The sequence below is a fragment of the Microtus pennsylvanicus genome, chromosome 4 (assembly GCF_037038515.1).
Source record: "Microtus pennsylvanicus isolate mMicPen1 chromosome 4, mMicPen1.hap1, whole genome shotgun sequence".
Classification (NCBI taxonomy): Eukaryota; Metazoa; Chordata; class Mammalia; order Rodentia; family Cricetidae; genus Microtus; species Microtus pennsylvanicus.
The window spans coordinates 4070765-4087500 of NC_134582.1; the positions used below are offsets into that span (position 1 = coordinate 4070765).

Consider the following 16736-nt stretch of genomic DNA (forward strand, 5'->3'; position numbering starts at 1 on the left):
GGGGAAATCCCCTCTGAGAGGCTGCAGTACTCTGCATTCTTCACATTGCCCATTTGTGCAAACATGTTCAGATAAATCTAGTGTTTAATGTTAAGAGTCTTATAACATGTCAATTTGATTTGTAGCCTTTTATATCATAGAATGCTAATTAAAATCATATTTTTGCATGTGTCATGCCTTTCATGTACATATGCAAATTGATTCAGTTGCCTTTTAGCTATTAGTAATTAACTTTATGAAGGACAGCTGTAATACATAATTAACAAAAATGTTTGCAAGCCCTTTACACTCAAAGTTACAACAGGAAATTCTCCCCCTCCCTCCACTTTTCAAATTAGCCATTTTTGTCTGATGCTTCAGAATGAGATCTGGTGCCATGGAGAGTCACACAATCAGTGTGGTGCTGTGTGGAAGGAGGACGCTGTGGGAGCTGGAGAGGTTCTCTCCATTCCATACAGATGCTGATTAGCCCATCTCTTTGTAAATTAAGATAGTGAGTCTGGAGCTACTCTTGTTTACCCCACTTATGTTGATATTTTGTTGGCACAAAAGCACATTGGTGTATTTGCCTGTGCATGCTGTAGACATAATAAACATTTATGTCATTTTTAAAACCTTTATTCCAATTACAACCGTGTTTTTAAAGAAGCCTTATGTAACATACTCGTTATCTCTTTTATAATCTTTTAAATATTTAATAAAATGACATTTTCTCAAGCCCACTTTATGACTGAAGTGTGAGATTGACTGGGGTCCTGAACATTACACATGCTACCTTTCATTCATCTTTCTTGCCAGCTGACAGTGGAGGCAGTGCCTAAAGAACCACAGCCATTCCCTTGATCTTGGACATGGCTGGTTTCCCAAACCAGAAAAGGAGCTCAGCAATTTAGGTATACTTATCTCTTTAACGAAGAGGTACTCTTGTCCAAGAGCTATTCTCTGAGTGTGCCTATGGTGTGATAATGTATGCCCATACTATAATCATTTCTAAATGCTCTCTACAGATTTCAAGACAATTGTCAAGATATAATTCTATAATTCATTTTCATTTATTTTTTAGGGTTGCTTTTGTAATGAAGAAGCACCTAAATACTCACCTACTAGGCAAACATGGAGTTGGCACCCCAAAAGAAAGGTAATTTTCATTCCTTTGTATTTTGTATGTAATAAGTACAGTTGTTTTGTCTACTTTTAGTTTCGTTTAATGAAATAACTTCAGATTTGTGTCACTGGTTCATCTTGAATTTGTAACTTTCTTCCTGAATGCCATTTATTGTGTCAACTTTGCAGAAAAATGCAATGGCATGTGGAAGTTTTAAAAACCAAGTAATGAAATACTTGAGAGGTACATTGATATAAACAAAACTATAGAATTGGAAGAATTGACCCTGCTAAACACCTTCATGTATGCTAAAGCAAATGTTTAAAACTAATTACTGGGGTCAGGGTGGGATAAATGAATGTTGTCTTTACTATATTCTTATTTGGGGGCTTTAAAATGACATTTTTGAGTTCGTACTCTAGAACCAAACACAATGCTGATGTTAAAAATAAAATATCCCATGTCATTCTCCAGTTAATACTACAGTTGCCAGGTCATGAAAAACAACGCTACAACCTCAGCTGGCAGGTTTTTTTCTTGGTGGTGTATGGTAATTAGGTCACCATGCAGGCCTAGTCATTGTAGCTGATATCTAGCAGTGTCGGCTGCCAGGGGCGCGTCCCTACTCTGATAGCTTCCGTGCTTTGGAAGTGAACTCACTCAACACTTGTAGAAACACCCTCAGCTTCCTGGACTGCAGGACGAGTTTTCATCCTCCCTCTACACCCCACGAAAATACTCCAGATTCTATACTCTCCTGAGTGTCAGTCACGGCGTGTTGACACGTCTGAAGTCATCCACAAAATAATGATAGTCCCCCTCTTTTTCAACAGTATCTAACATGTCTAATGGCCCTTTCCTAATTAAGATGCTTTCAGTTTCCTTAGCATTAGAGTGTGGTTAGAGACTATGGATACACTCAAATATTGCCTCCTTTTCACCTGAGCTTCAGTTTCTCATACTTTTCATTGTTATAGTCAACTTACTTCTGGCTGAAATATACCCAGTTAGCAGATTATTCTTGAAATGTAGAAAATTGTGTACTTTCAGAGAATAATTTGGGATTTGCCAAAAGTATATTTCATACTACTATTTTTTTAAATTATTCATTTTACTTCATTTGTATTAATATTTTGCCTCGATGTATGTCTGTGAGGGTGTCAGATAGATGTTGGTGTTAGAGACTGTTGTTAGCTGCCATGTGGGTGCTGGAATTGAACCCAAGTCCTCTGCTAGAGCAGTTAGTGTCCTTAACTGCTGAGCCACCTTTCCAGCCCCCCATACTTAGTATTTGTTCCTTTTGCTTTCACATGAGTTTTTTCAGTCATTCTATAATCCTGCACAGTACATTATGATTCTTATTTTATAGCTATAACTTGTAGGAATCAGAAAGATAGAAAAGAATTTGTGTTATATTTTCTCCCTCAGATCAAAATCACATGTATAATTAATCTTTATATACATATTATTTATCATGCCAACACCTTCAATGAGAAGATACCATGAGTTTGGTTTTTCTATTTAGCTTTCCTATGTTTTGTAGGCGTTTCCTATTTCCTTAGCTCAGTAGTATAAATTAATCTAGAGAGATGTGGTTGTTCGAGTGAGAATGCCCCATAAACTCAGATATTTGAATACTTGGTCCCCAGCTGGTGGAACTGTCTGGGAAGGATTAGGAGGCATGATCTTGTTGTGTGTCACTTTGAGGTTTCAAAAGCAGCTCTCTTCCCGGTTAGTGGTTGGCCCCCACCCCCCGCTTTCTACTTACTTGCTGTGTAAGCCTTCAGCTATTGTTCCAGTGCCATGCCTGCCTGATGCCTTGCTCCCAGGCCCTATGGTCATGGACGCACCTCTTGAATTTAACCCTGAATGACCTCTGTCCTCTATGCTTTGCCTTAGCCGTGCTGTCTTACTCCTGCAATACAACAGTGACTTAGCCTCCCAGTGCTAGGACAAGTGCCTGAGCTAACCAGCCTATGGGAGGGACTTGGCTCTGGCTGCTAGTATCCTTTAGATGTTTTTAGCCTCCCAGTGCTAGGACAAGTGCCTGAGCTAACCAGCCTATGGGAGGGACTTGGCTCTGGCTGCTAGTATCCTTTAGATGTTTTTAGCCTCCCAGTGCTAGGACAAGTGCCTGAGCTAACCAGCCTATGGGAGGGACTTGGCTCTGGCTGCTAGTATCCTTAGATGTTTTTAGCCTCCCAGTGCTAGGACAAGTGCCTGAGCTAACCAGCTTATGGAAGGAACGTGGCTCTGGCTGCTAGTACCCTTTAGATGTTTTTAGCCTCCCAGTGCTAGGACCAGTGCCTGAGCTAACCAGCCTATGGAAGGAACGTGGCTCTGGCTGCTAGTACCCTTTAGATGTTTTTAGCCTCCCAGTGCTAGGACCAGTGCCTGAGCTAACCAGCCTATGGAAGGAACGTGGCTCTGGCTGCTAGTACCCTTTAGATGTTTTTAGCCTCCCAGTGCTAGGACAAGTGCCTGAGCTAACCAGCCTATGGAAGGAACGTGGCTCTGGCTGCTAGTACCCTTTAGATGTTTTTAGCCTCCCAGTGCTAGGACAAGTGCCTGAGCTAACCAGCCTATGGAAGGAACGTGGCTCTGGCTGCTAGTACCCTTTAGATGTTTTTAGCCTCCCAGTGCTAGGACCAGTGCCTGAGCTAACCAGCCTATGGAAGGAACGTGGCTCTGGCTGCTAGTATCCTTAGATGTTTTTAGCCTCCCAGTGCTAGGACAAGTGCCTGAGCTAACCAGCCTATGGAAGGAACGTGGCTCTGGCTGCTAGTACCCTTAGATGTTTTTAGCCTCCCAGTGCTAGGACCAGTGCCTGAGCTAACCAGCCTATGGAAGGAACGTGGCTCTGGCTGCTAGTATCCTTAGATGTTTTTAGCCTCCCAGTGCTAGGACAAGTGCCTGAGCTAACCAGCCTATGGAAGGAACGTGGCTCTGGCTGCTAGTACCCTTTAGATGTTTTTAGCCTCCCAGTGCTAGGACCAGTGCCTGAGCTAACCAGCCTATGGAAGGAACGTGGCTCTGGCTGCTAGTACCCTTTAGATGTTTTTAGCCTCCCAGTGCTAGGACCAGTGCCTGAGCTAACCAGCCTATGGAAGGAACGTGGCTCTGGCTGCTAGTATCCTTAGATGTTTTTAGCCTCCCAGTGCTAGGACAAGTGCCTGAGCTAACCAGCCTATGGAAGGAACGTGGCTCTGGCTGCTAGTATCCTTAGATGTTTTTAGCCTCCCAGTGCTAGGACCAGTGCCTGAGCTAACCAGCCTATGGAAGGAACGTGGCTCTGGCTGCTAGTATCCTTAGATGTTTTTAGCCTCCCAGTGCTAGGACCAGTGCCTGAGCTAACCAGCCTATGGAAGGAACGTGGCTCTGGCTGCTAGTACCCTTTAGATGTTTTTAGCCTCCCAGTGCTAGGACCAGTGCCTGAGCTAACCAGCCTATGGAAGGAACGTGGCTCTGGCTGCTAGTATCCTTAGATGTTTTTAGCCTCCCAGTGCTAGGACAAGTGCCCGAGCTAACCAGCCTATGGAAGGAACGTGGCTCTGGCTGCTAGTATCCTCTAGATGTTTTTAGCCTCCCAGTGCTAGGACCAGTGCCTGAGCTAACCAGCCTATGGAAGGGACTTGGCTCTGGCTGCTAGTATCCTCTAGATGTTTTTAGCTGGTCATCTGGTTCCATTCCTTTTGGTCTGTGCCTCATACGGGGTTGTGCCCAAGTTGGAGGACCCTTTTTATTTAAGATAAGCTAGAGTGGGAAGGAGATTCAGAAAGGGACTAGATTCCTGCCAGTCAACCAGGCTGCTTACAGCTTCCACCACCTCTCAGTGTTGTCTTAGGTTGGTTACCAAGATTTAAACCTATTGCCCACTGGGAACACTGCAGCTTCCTCTGCTGACAAAGCTCATGTGGCTTCCTCTCCCATAATGCACTTTGCTTTTGCAGCCATTATACCAGCCTTGTCCAGCAGTGTGAAAATGCTGTAGATATCTGAACAGCTGGCTGCTTTTAAGGCAATATTCATCTAAACCAGCTATTTTTCTTTCTGCTAAAGAAATATTTAATTCAGATGTGTTTGTGATATTGTCTTTTTTTCCCCTAGCATTGTTGTCTGTAACCATGAATCAGAATTCCTGGAATTAGACTAAATATTATTTTTCAGTGTGCGTCTGTGATTGGAGGAGACCATGGTTAACAATTGTAATGTGGTACAAGGCTCCTCTCTTTTGTCTCTGTGGATTTAAGCATCACAGAATGGTGAGCTTGTTGTACCTTCATGTTTGTCGGTTAAGTTAAGATTTTTCTCACTCATTTAAAACATTGTTGCTTTGGTTATAATTTTGCAAGCTTGCTATATTTCAGTATTTACAGGACAGTATAATCAGTTTATTTTTTATGTTTGAAATTTGATTCTACTCTCTAATGCATTGCGTATTATGGAAAAATGTAATAGAAATTAACCAAATAGGCTGTGACAATTAAATTAATTTTTGCATGTAAGTATTTAGGCCTTGTACTCTGATTGATATGTGAAAAAAATGATATTTTATTAAAAACAAATCCACATACTTGGGACTATAAAGTTTGATGAACCAATAAATTTGGTCAATATGACTAACTTTTGAAGAAAAAAACCCAATTCTTTTAGATGCTCTGAATACAGCTTTCTTAAAAATCCAATATTTGAACCTAAATTTGCATTAATGTACCTTAAGGTAATATAACATAGTATTTGCGAGATATTTTACACTTAAATATAATCAACTGAATATTGCCATATCTAGCTCATTTTTAAATAATAAGCCCCAATTATTTTTCAAGTCCATTCTAAAGTAATCCCTGTTTTAAATGAGTGTTAATCTCTATTATTCAAGTGAACAAAAATGCCTTATAATGCTTTGGTTTCACTCATAGTAATCTTGAAGAGAGCTTCTTTACAAGTATAAAAATAAATGCAGCCAGGACTAGTGTGTTTCCTGTGAGTATCAGGTCTGTGCAGTACAGTGCTTAAAATCAGCAGGTTTTGAACAGTGGGGCAGATAGGAGAAGTATGTTTTGTCTAGGAGTCCTGTCTACTTCTTTGATTTTTGTATGTCTTTAAGTGTGTGAGTGTGAGTGTGAGTGTATGTGTTATATACTGTCAGGAAATATCCTTGCTGGTAGAACCTTTTCAACAATACTTAAGGCACCACTGCACCACTTTGATATTAAAGGATTGTAAATTATATAATAAACCATAAGGGTTAAATGATTTTGTGGACAGAGAAAATGCCCTTGCAATTTAATATTGATTATCTAGACCATAATCTATGTCTGTTTTAGGGAAACCATGTTTGGAAGATGTCAGCACAACAGTGTGTTGTTTCTACTCTGGGTGGAAGGCAAATGTGCCTTGATAGTGTTGGCCTCTCTTTCATTGGGATTTGAGATTTGGGGCTAGCTGTCATTTGTAAAAAATTAGGACCCACTGGGTGTAATTAAGGTTATTTGAATGTGTGTGGATAGGCGCTCTTTTCTACATCACGGGCAACTTATCAGTAGGTATAACTTCCTCCTGCAGCAACCATTACCCCTGAAGGCAATGCCTCAGGGAGAGAGGGGCCTCATGGACCCCCTCCTCCATTCATGCAGTAATGTTGATGGGTTCCATTTTGCACAAGGTCAGTGAAGGTAAACTGTTCATCTCAGTTAGGGTTTCTATTGTTGTGAGAGATGCCATGACCACAGCAACTGTCATAATGGAAAACAATTGGGCGGCTTACATTTTTACAGGTTTAGTTCGTTATCATCTTGGTGTGACATGGTAGTGTGCAGGCAGACATGGTGCAAGCAAAGGAAGTAGTCTGTCTTGCTGGGTGTGCCTGAGCATAGGAGACCAGAGTTAGTGCCATTCTCTTTGGGGCCATTTTCTTTCAAACCACCCCACTGTTGTTGTTTTTCAAGACAGGTGTCTCTGTGTAATCCTGGCTGTCCTGGAACTTACTCTGTAGACCAGGCTGACCTTGAACTTAGATTTCTGCCTTCCCCTTAGGAGTGCTTGGCTTTTTTATTGTTGATTTTAATGTATTAGATTCCCAAGTAGGGAGCCTCACCTGAATAGTCTTGTGATCACCTTAACTGATGTAGGAAAGCCCATTCCAGTTATGGGCAGCACTATCAGGCAGCAGCCCCTTTGAAAGGGGTATTTCAGAAGGAGGCTTTTCTTGATTAGGTCTTGCTGCTCAGCTAATGAGCTCCATTGCTGCTCCTCACTCCTTCTCTGATAGTAGGACCAGCCTTTCTTTTTTGGTGTTTTGTTTTGTTTTTTGTTTTTTGAGATAGGGTTTCTCTGCAGCTTTTGGTGCCTGTCCCGGAACTAGCTCTTGTAGACCAGGCTGGCCTCAAACTCCCAGAGATCTGCCTGCCTCTGCCTCCCGAGTGCTGGGATTAAAGGGATGCGCCTCCACCACCCGGCAGGACCAGCCTTTCTAAGCTTTATTGTGGAATAGGGACTAACAGCTGTCCAGTAATATTTAGGGCTTCAGAACTAGGTTGGAACTCCTTAGCATCTACCCCTGTGACCTGAGTCTGCTGGTTGTGTCTTTTGTTCCACCCCCACAACCCCTGCAGAGAGACAGCTATTCTAGAACTACCCAGACTCAGAGAAACCAGCCTCAATGATGGAGTACTGGTTTCTAAGCAGTTAGGTGTGATTTTTAAAGATTTTGTGTGGGGGATTTTTTGTTTTTCTGTTTGTTTTTATTTTTTATTTATTTTTTATTTTTATATGTGTCTGTTCCCTCACCCCCCTTTCATAAAAGTTTGTGTTTGGGGTGTGAGTATGACATTATGGAGTGTTTGAGGTATAGATATGACATTGGAGGGTTTGGGGTGTGGATGTGACCTTCTAGAGTCTCTGGAGTGTAGATGTTACCCTGTGGAGTCTCTGGAGTGTAGATGTTACCCTGTGGAGTCTCCGGGGTGTGGATGTGACCCTTGGAGTCTCTGGGGTCTGGATGTGACCTTGTGAAAGGTTTGGAGTGACTTCCTTGGTTCCTTCCTTTTTTCTTCTTCCCTTCAGAAAGTTTGCATGTTAAAATAGTGGAAAGGTATCTTTTCCTATTTTATTTTTCACAATTTGTTGTGCTACTATTTTACATGAAATATCAAGGTGCCGTGCAAAACAAAACTCTTGTTGACATGCTTTACCCGTGGGTTTTTGTGATCATTAAACTAGTTTTATTGGTACTTTAGATTGTTTAGGAATGTTGCCACTCTTTGAAAGAAACAATACGTTTTTAGAAAATGAATGACCCACAGAACAGTGGACTGACAGCTTCTTGTTAGAAAGGGTCTTATTTGTCGTGTATGGTTTTACTCCCTTTAAATTATGCTTATCACTTTATTGTCCATTTTAAAATAATAGCTTGGGTTTGATTGAGCAGTTCACCTGTGTCTCTTTTGATTTATTAGAAGATAGTTTCCCTTTCTCAATATTTACATGGTAGACGAACGGTTTTATTTGAAGTAGGCTGGTTGTTCTCATAGGGATGTTTTGATTCTTTACTTCCTGACTGCTGTAACTGTGGTTGTCACTTCACACACTCTTCATTTTCTGTCACCGCTCCCTCTGTCTCCTCTGATTTCCTTTCTTTCTGTTGTTTGCAATCAGCATTTCTTTTCTTTTTTAAAACTACGTACACAGGTTAATTTAGGAAAAATAAAATGTTTATGGACTCCTGTCAGTGTTAAAAATACTTACAGAAGACATCTCTGTTGTGGCAAAGTGGAAGACAACATGCCTGCTCTCCCAGTCTGGCTTAATGGAACAAGTAAGGCACTTTCCACATTCTAGTGACTTGATGCAGCTTCGCCTGTTTCCAGGTTCCCTTCTTCCATCTTTACATGTCTTCGTCTGTGGGTAGTTAGGACTAAATAATTGTCCCTGATGGTGTGACCCAGTAGTTTTATGAAAAAGGAGGTTTTAATTGAAAGGAAACCTTGTAACATGAGGGCCTGCTTGTTCTGTTTCTGTCCTGCCCTGTTCCCACAGCCGTTAGTCCCAAAGAAAATTATGCAGAGGTCTACATAAGTTTTAACTGATTGGCCCTTAGCTCAGGCTTTGTATTAGCTCTTATAACTGTTCTCATTGATCCACCTCTACTTCCTGTTTGGTTGTCCCACTTATACTTCCTGCTTGGCTACTGGCCAATCAGCGTTTATTTAAAATATAATTGACAAAATATAGAATTGTCTCACACCAAAACCTAGTGAATCATTTCTCAGTAGAATGATGGATGCCATAGCATTCATCTGAAGCAAATGTTGTTCTTAATGAAAGATTGGCTTCTGCATTTTGATGGGGTCAGTCAGAAGTTTATTTAGGCGCATGTGGATAGAGACACACAAAGTCACCCTGTCAAAGTTTGGGATTGTATTGGTCATGCCCACAGGCTGTTTTCCTTGGATGTACTACTGCAGTGGGCTCTTTCCTGGTGTCTGCTGTGTAAGTTTCCCCGGTGAAAGCTAGCACAAGTGTCAGTGGCACATCATGTCCAAATTCCACATGGCTCCAGGGTCTTAGCACAGAGTTCAAGGTTGGCATCAGCTGGACACATCCTGCCCCCACATTATGTGCTGGGACCACACATGCCACCATGCTGGGCTTTGCACTATTCATTTCTTAAAGTTTTTTATGTTTTTCTTTATTATTATTGTTGTTATTGTTATTATTGCTAAAAGCTGGTTTCTTTCACTATACTGTTTTTTCCTTTTGTCCTATAGATTTGTTTTTACATTATAATTATTATGATAATGACTTAAATTTATGAAAGTTTCAAAAAATAACATGAAATCAACTTTGTTGTTAATTCAGTATTTGGTCTGTTGTTGATTAGAATATTATATCTTGCCTGCAAGACTCCGGAAGGTGATTTCTCTTTGGTCTCTGTTCTAGGAGATGTTGTGCTTTCCTGTGATGATTTGTCGTTTTACTTGGGTACTAGCGAATCGTGTATGTAATTGCGTTTTCCTCTTTGTGTTACTGCTGGGAAGCTTAGGCCCTAAACTGAGACCCATCTCAAGCACGTGCAAAGGACTTCAGGGAGTGGCATGTATTTACTGCTGTTATTTCCAGTCTCATTTTTTTCTTCTTATGAGGAAGTCCCATTTATGTGAATGATATATTTTAACAAGCTCACATAAATCAAAGCCCCCATAACTCAGAAGTATTGTAATAGGAACTTGTAAAGTTAAGTCAATACTTTCCTGCAAGTTCATGTATCTTTAGCCCCTTGGTTTTATGTCTCTCTTGAGTACTGTACATCCCTATTAGATACTTTTAGAAAATGTCTTTTTTTCATATCAAATGAAAACTGCTTGCGCACTTTAAGGTACAGCTTCCCTCCTGTAGTTCCGAATGTTCTCTTGCTCCTAAGGTGTCTGTGGAGCTGGTAAGTGTTTACCAGCTATCAGCAGTATTGCTTCTCATTTATCGCAGTCACTTGCTCATTGTATCAGAAACTCTCCCTCTTTATTATATTCTGGTTATGATACACAAGTAATCGGGTGTTTCTGAAAAGGATGGAGGCTTTCTTTGTCCCAGAAACGAAGAGTTACTCAAAGTCAGTAGCTTTTGGGATTTTGTCTTAAGAATTTTTAAAAATTGATTGACTGCAGCAGGGTGAATTTAGAGAGAAGTTAGAGATGCTCGTAAGTGGAAGACAAAGAGAGAGAGGCAGGAGAGAGGCATCGCTGGATAGCAAGGAGGGGTCCAGTGATACAGGGTTTGTCAAGATGCTAGTCTGGAGATTTTTCACAGCCTTACTGCAGAAGCTAGGCTGGGGGATGGGGCAAAGATGGGCTGGGTCAGCCAGTGGCAGCTACCCAGCGTCCAGGAGCCTCTTCTCAGCTTCAGCCACTTTCTCATGGTAGCTTTCAGGCAAGATGCTCATTTAGGAGAAAAAGATACAGATGCAGAACTGTCTTTTTGCTACACTTGCCCGTTCCTTTTCCTGTTCTCATCAGTCCTACTGGGAATAGAACATCCTTGCTGCTTTAAAAGAACGCTTGTGGTCCTAGTCATAAGACTTTGTTAGTATTTTGACATATCTAAAAGATGTCAGTCTCTCCTCTGTCCCCATGGGCCTTGTTTTGGACTTGATGGGCAGATGTGTACAAGGAAAGAGGAGGCTCTGCTGCAGTGAAGTGGTGAGCTAGTCCAGGCAATTGTGGGCGGGGCCCTTGAGGAGCTCCCTTGAGGGGGCTGGGGCCAGGAGGGGGGGCTGTCTTGTAAATGATCATAGCCTTGTAGCAGTTAAGGCAAGTGCATTGAGAGCTCTAGGATGCCCATGGTTCAGTGTTTTCTTGGTTTAGAGAGCCCTGGGCTGCCCGGGGCCTTGGGGAAGACTTGGAGGGGGAGTAAAGGATGATGCCTTAGTAAATGCTTAGCAAGGAAAGTGTTCCAAAGGGGTGGACGAGGGTTTGGAATGCAAGAGTTGGTTGGATTCTGGCAAAGAGGACCTTGACTGCTGCTGTGTCCTGCACGTTCCCAGCTGAGCTGTAACTGACAGTGCTGAGTCCGGCCTTAAGGAAAGACATTTGGATGGTGGCTTGGCACTATGTGCAAACATCTCTGTTGAACCCCATCCTTGTCCTGGGCTATTGCATGGTCATTCCATTTTATGTGACTCTCATCGTGATGCAGATTCCATTTGAGAGCCTTATCATTCATTGGTAGTATTTGTCAAACATTCCTTCTTTTCCCTCTGTGACTCTCTTTGTTTTCTCTAAGATGCCCACCCAACATTCCACAGCTACTGGCTTGTCACTTTTATCATGTATGGAGATCATGGTCCATCTTGTTGAGTCTCCTGTTTATTCTTTCTTTAGCTGATCTTTCTCATCACCTTCTCACGGAACACTATAGAATGAAGAGTGTGTGTGTTTATGTATATGTTTGTTTATCTTTAAATTTTTTCATCTCTTGTCTCCCCCCTAAAGAAACCCAAAATTGTAATACTGCAGTAATAATTGTTATTCTATACTCCTTTATTGATTTTTCAAGCCATTGTTTTATCGGACAGAATGATCGAGATATTTTTCACGGGATTCTGGAGACTAGTAGTGCCGCTAATGTAAGAGTGGAAAGAGGATGAGCTGTTTTTAACTTTCAAAGAAAGTTTTCTACCAGCTGGCATCTCAGGGTTTTTTTGCCATTCATTTCTCTAATTTCACTTAACTTAGAATGCTGGCTTATACATCTGGACCTGGTGAAATAGGCCTGCAACGCCTTTCTTTGATTCCCATCCACTGCCAGGACTAAGGAGAACCAAGGCCTGTATGTTTACGGCAGTCTTCCATTATGCCCACCCATCAACGTGGGAATCCTTTCATTTCGCAGCTGCTTCTGGGTAGTTTACTGAAAATGTCCTAAGCAATGTTTTTCCCAAGACATTTCCAGGAAACACAACTTTTCAAAGTAATTTTTATGAACTTGTATCAAGGCAATTTGACCATTCATTTAAACCAATGAAAAACTTTATTTCTTTAATCTGAAGTGCTATGATGGAAAAAATGAAGTGTTTTCATGGTTATTTCTTAAGATGGCATCTTCACATTCCAGTTCTTGTTACTAGATCAACTTGCATGATCTGTTGTGAGCTTAGGGTGCAGGGATACTATACTTCGTGTTTATAGGAATGTCGGATGCCATTGGTGCCTGTAGCAGACTCTGACCGTGGTGTCGTCCTAACATTCCGTGAAGCAGCTCTTTCATTTCAGTGACTTTTCCTCCTGTTGGCAATATTTTTTTCAGGTGTGTGACTTGTGTTTACGTTGCATCTGTTTAACTCTGTATTATGGTGCCTGTCTAAAACATCTGATGGTCTAACAAAGAGCTGATAGCCAATAGCAAGGCAGGGCAAGGATGGGTGGGGCTGGCAGGCAGAGAGTACAAATAGAAGGAAAACCAAAGAGAAGGAAGAGCAAGAGAATAAAGAGAGGAAGACTTGGAGGGCCAGTCACCCAGCTACACCTAGCAAGCCAACGAGTAAGAAGCAAAGAAAGGTATACAGAAACAGAAAAAGATAGAAGCTCAGAGGCAAAAGATAGTTGTGATAATTTAAGATAAGAAAAGCTGGCAGGAAACAAGCCAAGCTACGGCCAGGAATTTATAAGTAAGAACAAGTCTCCGTGATTTCTTAGGGAGCTTGTTGGTGGCCCCTCAAAAAGCCAAAGAGTAAAACTTCACACAACATACTCAATTCCAGGAGCCTTGTAACATTGCTTGGTAGTTATTAGACATTAGAACCTACTCATTGCATTATACAAAATCAGTATTTATTAAGGTGAAAAGTCAAATATTGTTAATTTCAGATGAATTAACAAAGTTTACATAGAAATATTTCTCGCTTGATACAAGAGTCTAAAAAAATCTGCTTTCCAGGAATGCATTTCCATATCCATTGCCATGGGTTTTAGCTGAATTGTGCTTGCTTACACTCTCTGTCTCCCTCCCCCACTCTCTCCTCCATTCCCTTCCTCCCTCCCTCCCCCTCCCTTTCCCTCCCTCTCCCATGTGTGTATCTGTGTGTGTATGAGTGTGAACAGTATTATCTTAGGTACTGCATCAGGTACTGAACTCAGTATGGAGGGAAAGCTGTGTTGAAAGCTAGCTTCCATTGTTGTCCAGGGGTAATTGATGTGCACAGTATATTATTTTCAAAACTCGGGTTCTGTGTGGCTTTTCCTAGATTTACTTTCTAAATATTATTTTACTGCTTAGAAGGCTAGTGTGCTTCTTTAAGAACCGCACGTTGGTTATAAGCGAGATGATTCATTTTAAGACATGCCAATGTTTCTTACCCAAGGTACCATTTTACGTAGTCTAAATTGTAATTTGCCGCCGCTGCATGACAATTACCATGCACACTAGTATGTATGTAAGTCTGCCTTGCTGAGCTTTCTTTCCCTCCACTCTCCTCCCATCCCCTCCCCCTCCTTCCCTCTGCCCCTCTCCCAGTCCACTCCTCCTCTGTTTCTGTTCTAAAGGGGCAGGTCTCCCCCAAGGGAATCAACAAAGCATGACACATCAATTTGAGGTAGAACTAAACTACTCTCCTGGTGTTAATGCAGGACTGGGCAACCCAGTATGGGGAAGAGCGCTGCCTGTTTCTTAATGAGTTACCATTGTTATCTAGGTTCTCTGGGATTGTGATTTGTAGGCTGGTTTTCTCTGCTTTATATTTTAAAACCACTTATGAATAAGTACATGTGATAATTGTCTTTCTGTGTCTGGGTTACCTCACTCAAAGTGATGTTTTCTAGCTCATTCCGTTTGCCTGCAAATTTCAAGATTTTTTTTTTCTGCTGTGTAGTACTCCATTGTGTAAATGTACCACATTTTCCTTATCCATTCTTCGGTCCAGGGGCATTTAGGTTGTTTCCAGGTTCTGGCTATGACAAACAATGCTGCTATGAACATAGTTGAGCCCGTGTCCTTGTAGCACTATATACCTATAAGTGTTATTGCTGTGTCTTGAGGAAGGTTGTTTCCTAATTTTCTGAGAAATCGCCGCACTGATATCCAAAGGGATTGCACTCCCACCAGCAATGCAGAAGTGTTCCCTTTACCCCACAACCTCTCCAGCATAAGTTGTCATCAGTTTTTGATCTTGGCCGTTCTTACAGGTGTAAGATGGAATCTCAGAGTTGTTTTGATTTACATTTCTTTGATGACTAAGGATGTTGAACATTTCCTTAAGTGTCTTTCAGCCATTATAGATTCCTCTGTTGATAATTCTCTGTTTAGGTCTGTACTCCATTTTTTAAATTGGATTATTTGGTTTTTTGATGACCAATTTCTTGAATTCTTTGTATATTTTGGAGATCAGACCTCTTGTCTGATGTGGGATGGGTGGAGATCTTTTCCCATTCTGTAGGCTGTTGTTTTGTCTTGTTTACCATGTCCTTTGTGTTACAGAAGCTTTTCCGTTTCAGGAGGTCCCATTTATTAATTGTTTCTCTCAGTGTCTGTGCTGCTGAGGTGATATTTAGGAAGTGTTCTCTTGTGCCAATGTGTTCAAGTGTGCTTCCCCGGTTCTTTTTTATGAGGTTCAGTGTGGTTGGCTTTATGTTGAAGTCTTTGATCCATTTGGAGCTGCATTTTGTGAATGGTGATAGATAGAGATCTATTTTCATTCTTCTACATGTTGATATCCAGTTATGCAAGCAGCATTTGTTAAATATGCTTTTTCCCTCCATTTCATATCTTTTGCTTCTTTGTCAAAAATCAGGTGTTAGTAGGTATGTGGATTAATACCCGGGTCTTTGATTCCGTTCCATTGCTCCTCCTGTCTGTTTTTATGCTAATACCAGGCTGTTTCCAATACTGTAGCTCTTTAGTAGAGTTTGAAGTCAGGGATTGTGATGCCTCCAGAAGTTCTTTTATTGTACAGGATGGTTTTGGCTATCGTGGTGTTTTTTGCTTTTCCATGTGAAGCTGAGTACCATTCTTTCAAGGTCTGTGAAGAATTTTGCTGGGTATTGCATTGATTTTGGTAAGATTGCCATTTTTACTGTATTCATTATGCCTTACCAAGAGCATGGGAGATCTTTCCACTTTCTGGTGTCTTCTTCAATTTTTTTTCTTCAAAGATTTAAAGTTCTTGTCATACAAGTCTTCCCCTTGTTTGGTTAGAGTTACTCCGAGATATTTTATGCTATTTGTGACTGTTGTGAAAGCTGATTTTTCTCTGATTTTTTTCTCAGCCTATTTAGCATCTGTGTACAGGAGCGTTACTGATTTTTTTTTTTTAAATTTGATCTTGTATCTTGCTACATTACTGAAAGCATTTATGAGTTGTGGAAGTACTCTGGTAGAAATTTTGGGTGATTCTCACTACCTTTTCTCAGTCAAGTTGTGTTCTATAGGTAGCTTTCACAGATCTATGTTCATTGTTTTGCAAATGTTAGTGACAGATAGTTTTAATTTGCCCAACATAGCTTCTTGTATAGCTTTACTTGTAGGGAAATCTTTATATTTCTTAGATGTACGGATAGCTACAGACGTCCTTTTAATAACTTAGTTTGAAAATTTTGGAAATTAAAAGTAGTGTGTATATATTTGGTAGTATTATTTTGTGTTTCGTTGTTTTCAAAATAAACAAAAACCAAAAATACAAACTCACTCTGAATTCCATGAGCCCTGAGGGAAGGGATTTGATGGAGACATCACATTTAGGACTCAGTGTTCTGAGGTCTCTCACTCTGCATTTGCTCTCATCTGCTGCAGGAGGAAGCGTCTCTTGGTGGGTGAGGAAAACCCTGATCTATGGGGACAACAGAATTTTGCTAGGAGTCAGTTTCCCTCTATGTTCCTTTAGCTTTGTGTCACTATTATACCCCAGAAGAGGCCGTGAGTTTATAAGGGCCAGAGGGTATGGAGGACACCAAAGAAACAAGGCTTCAAACATGCCAGGCCTAATGGAACGCGTGAACTCAAAGGGTCCGTGGAAGCATGCTCAAGGCCTGCACAGGTCTGTGCCAGGTGCAATCCCTGCACCGAGGGAAGTGGGCCAATGCGTCCATCCCTTGCTTAGAAGCTGTTGCCAGTTGATAACCACTTGAAAATGCAAAACCAGTTTTTT

The 16736-nt window shown here is 41.3% G+C and overlaps 1 protein-coding gene across 1 annotated transcript in view; it reads left to right on the top strand.

Moving 5' to 3' along the window:
* Znf407 (zinc finger protein 407) overlaps nucleotides 1-16736 on the top strand; it is a 370732-nt gene that overhangs the window by 149080 nt on the left and 204916 nt on the right. The window contains exon 4 of the mRNA XM_075968133.1: nucleotides 1064-1138. Coding sequence (XP_075824248.1) covers nucleotides 1064-1138 — 75 coding nt within the window. The remainder of the gene's footprint in view (nucleotides 1-1063; nucleotides 1139-16736) is intronic.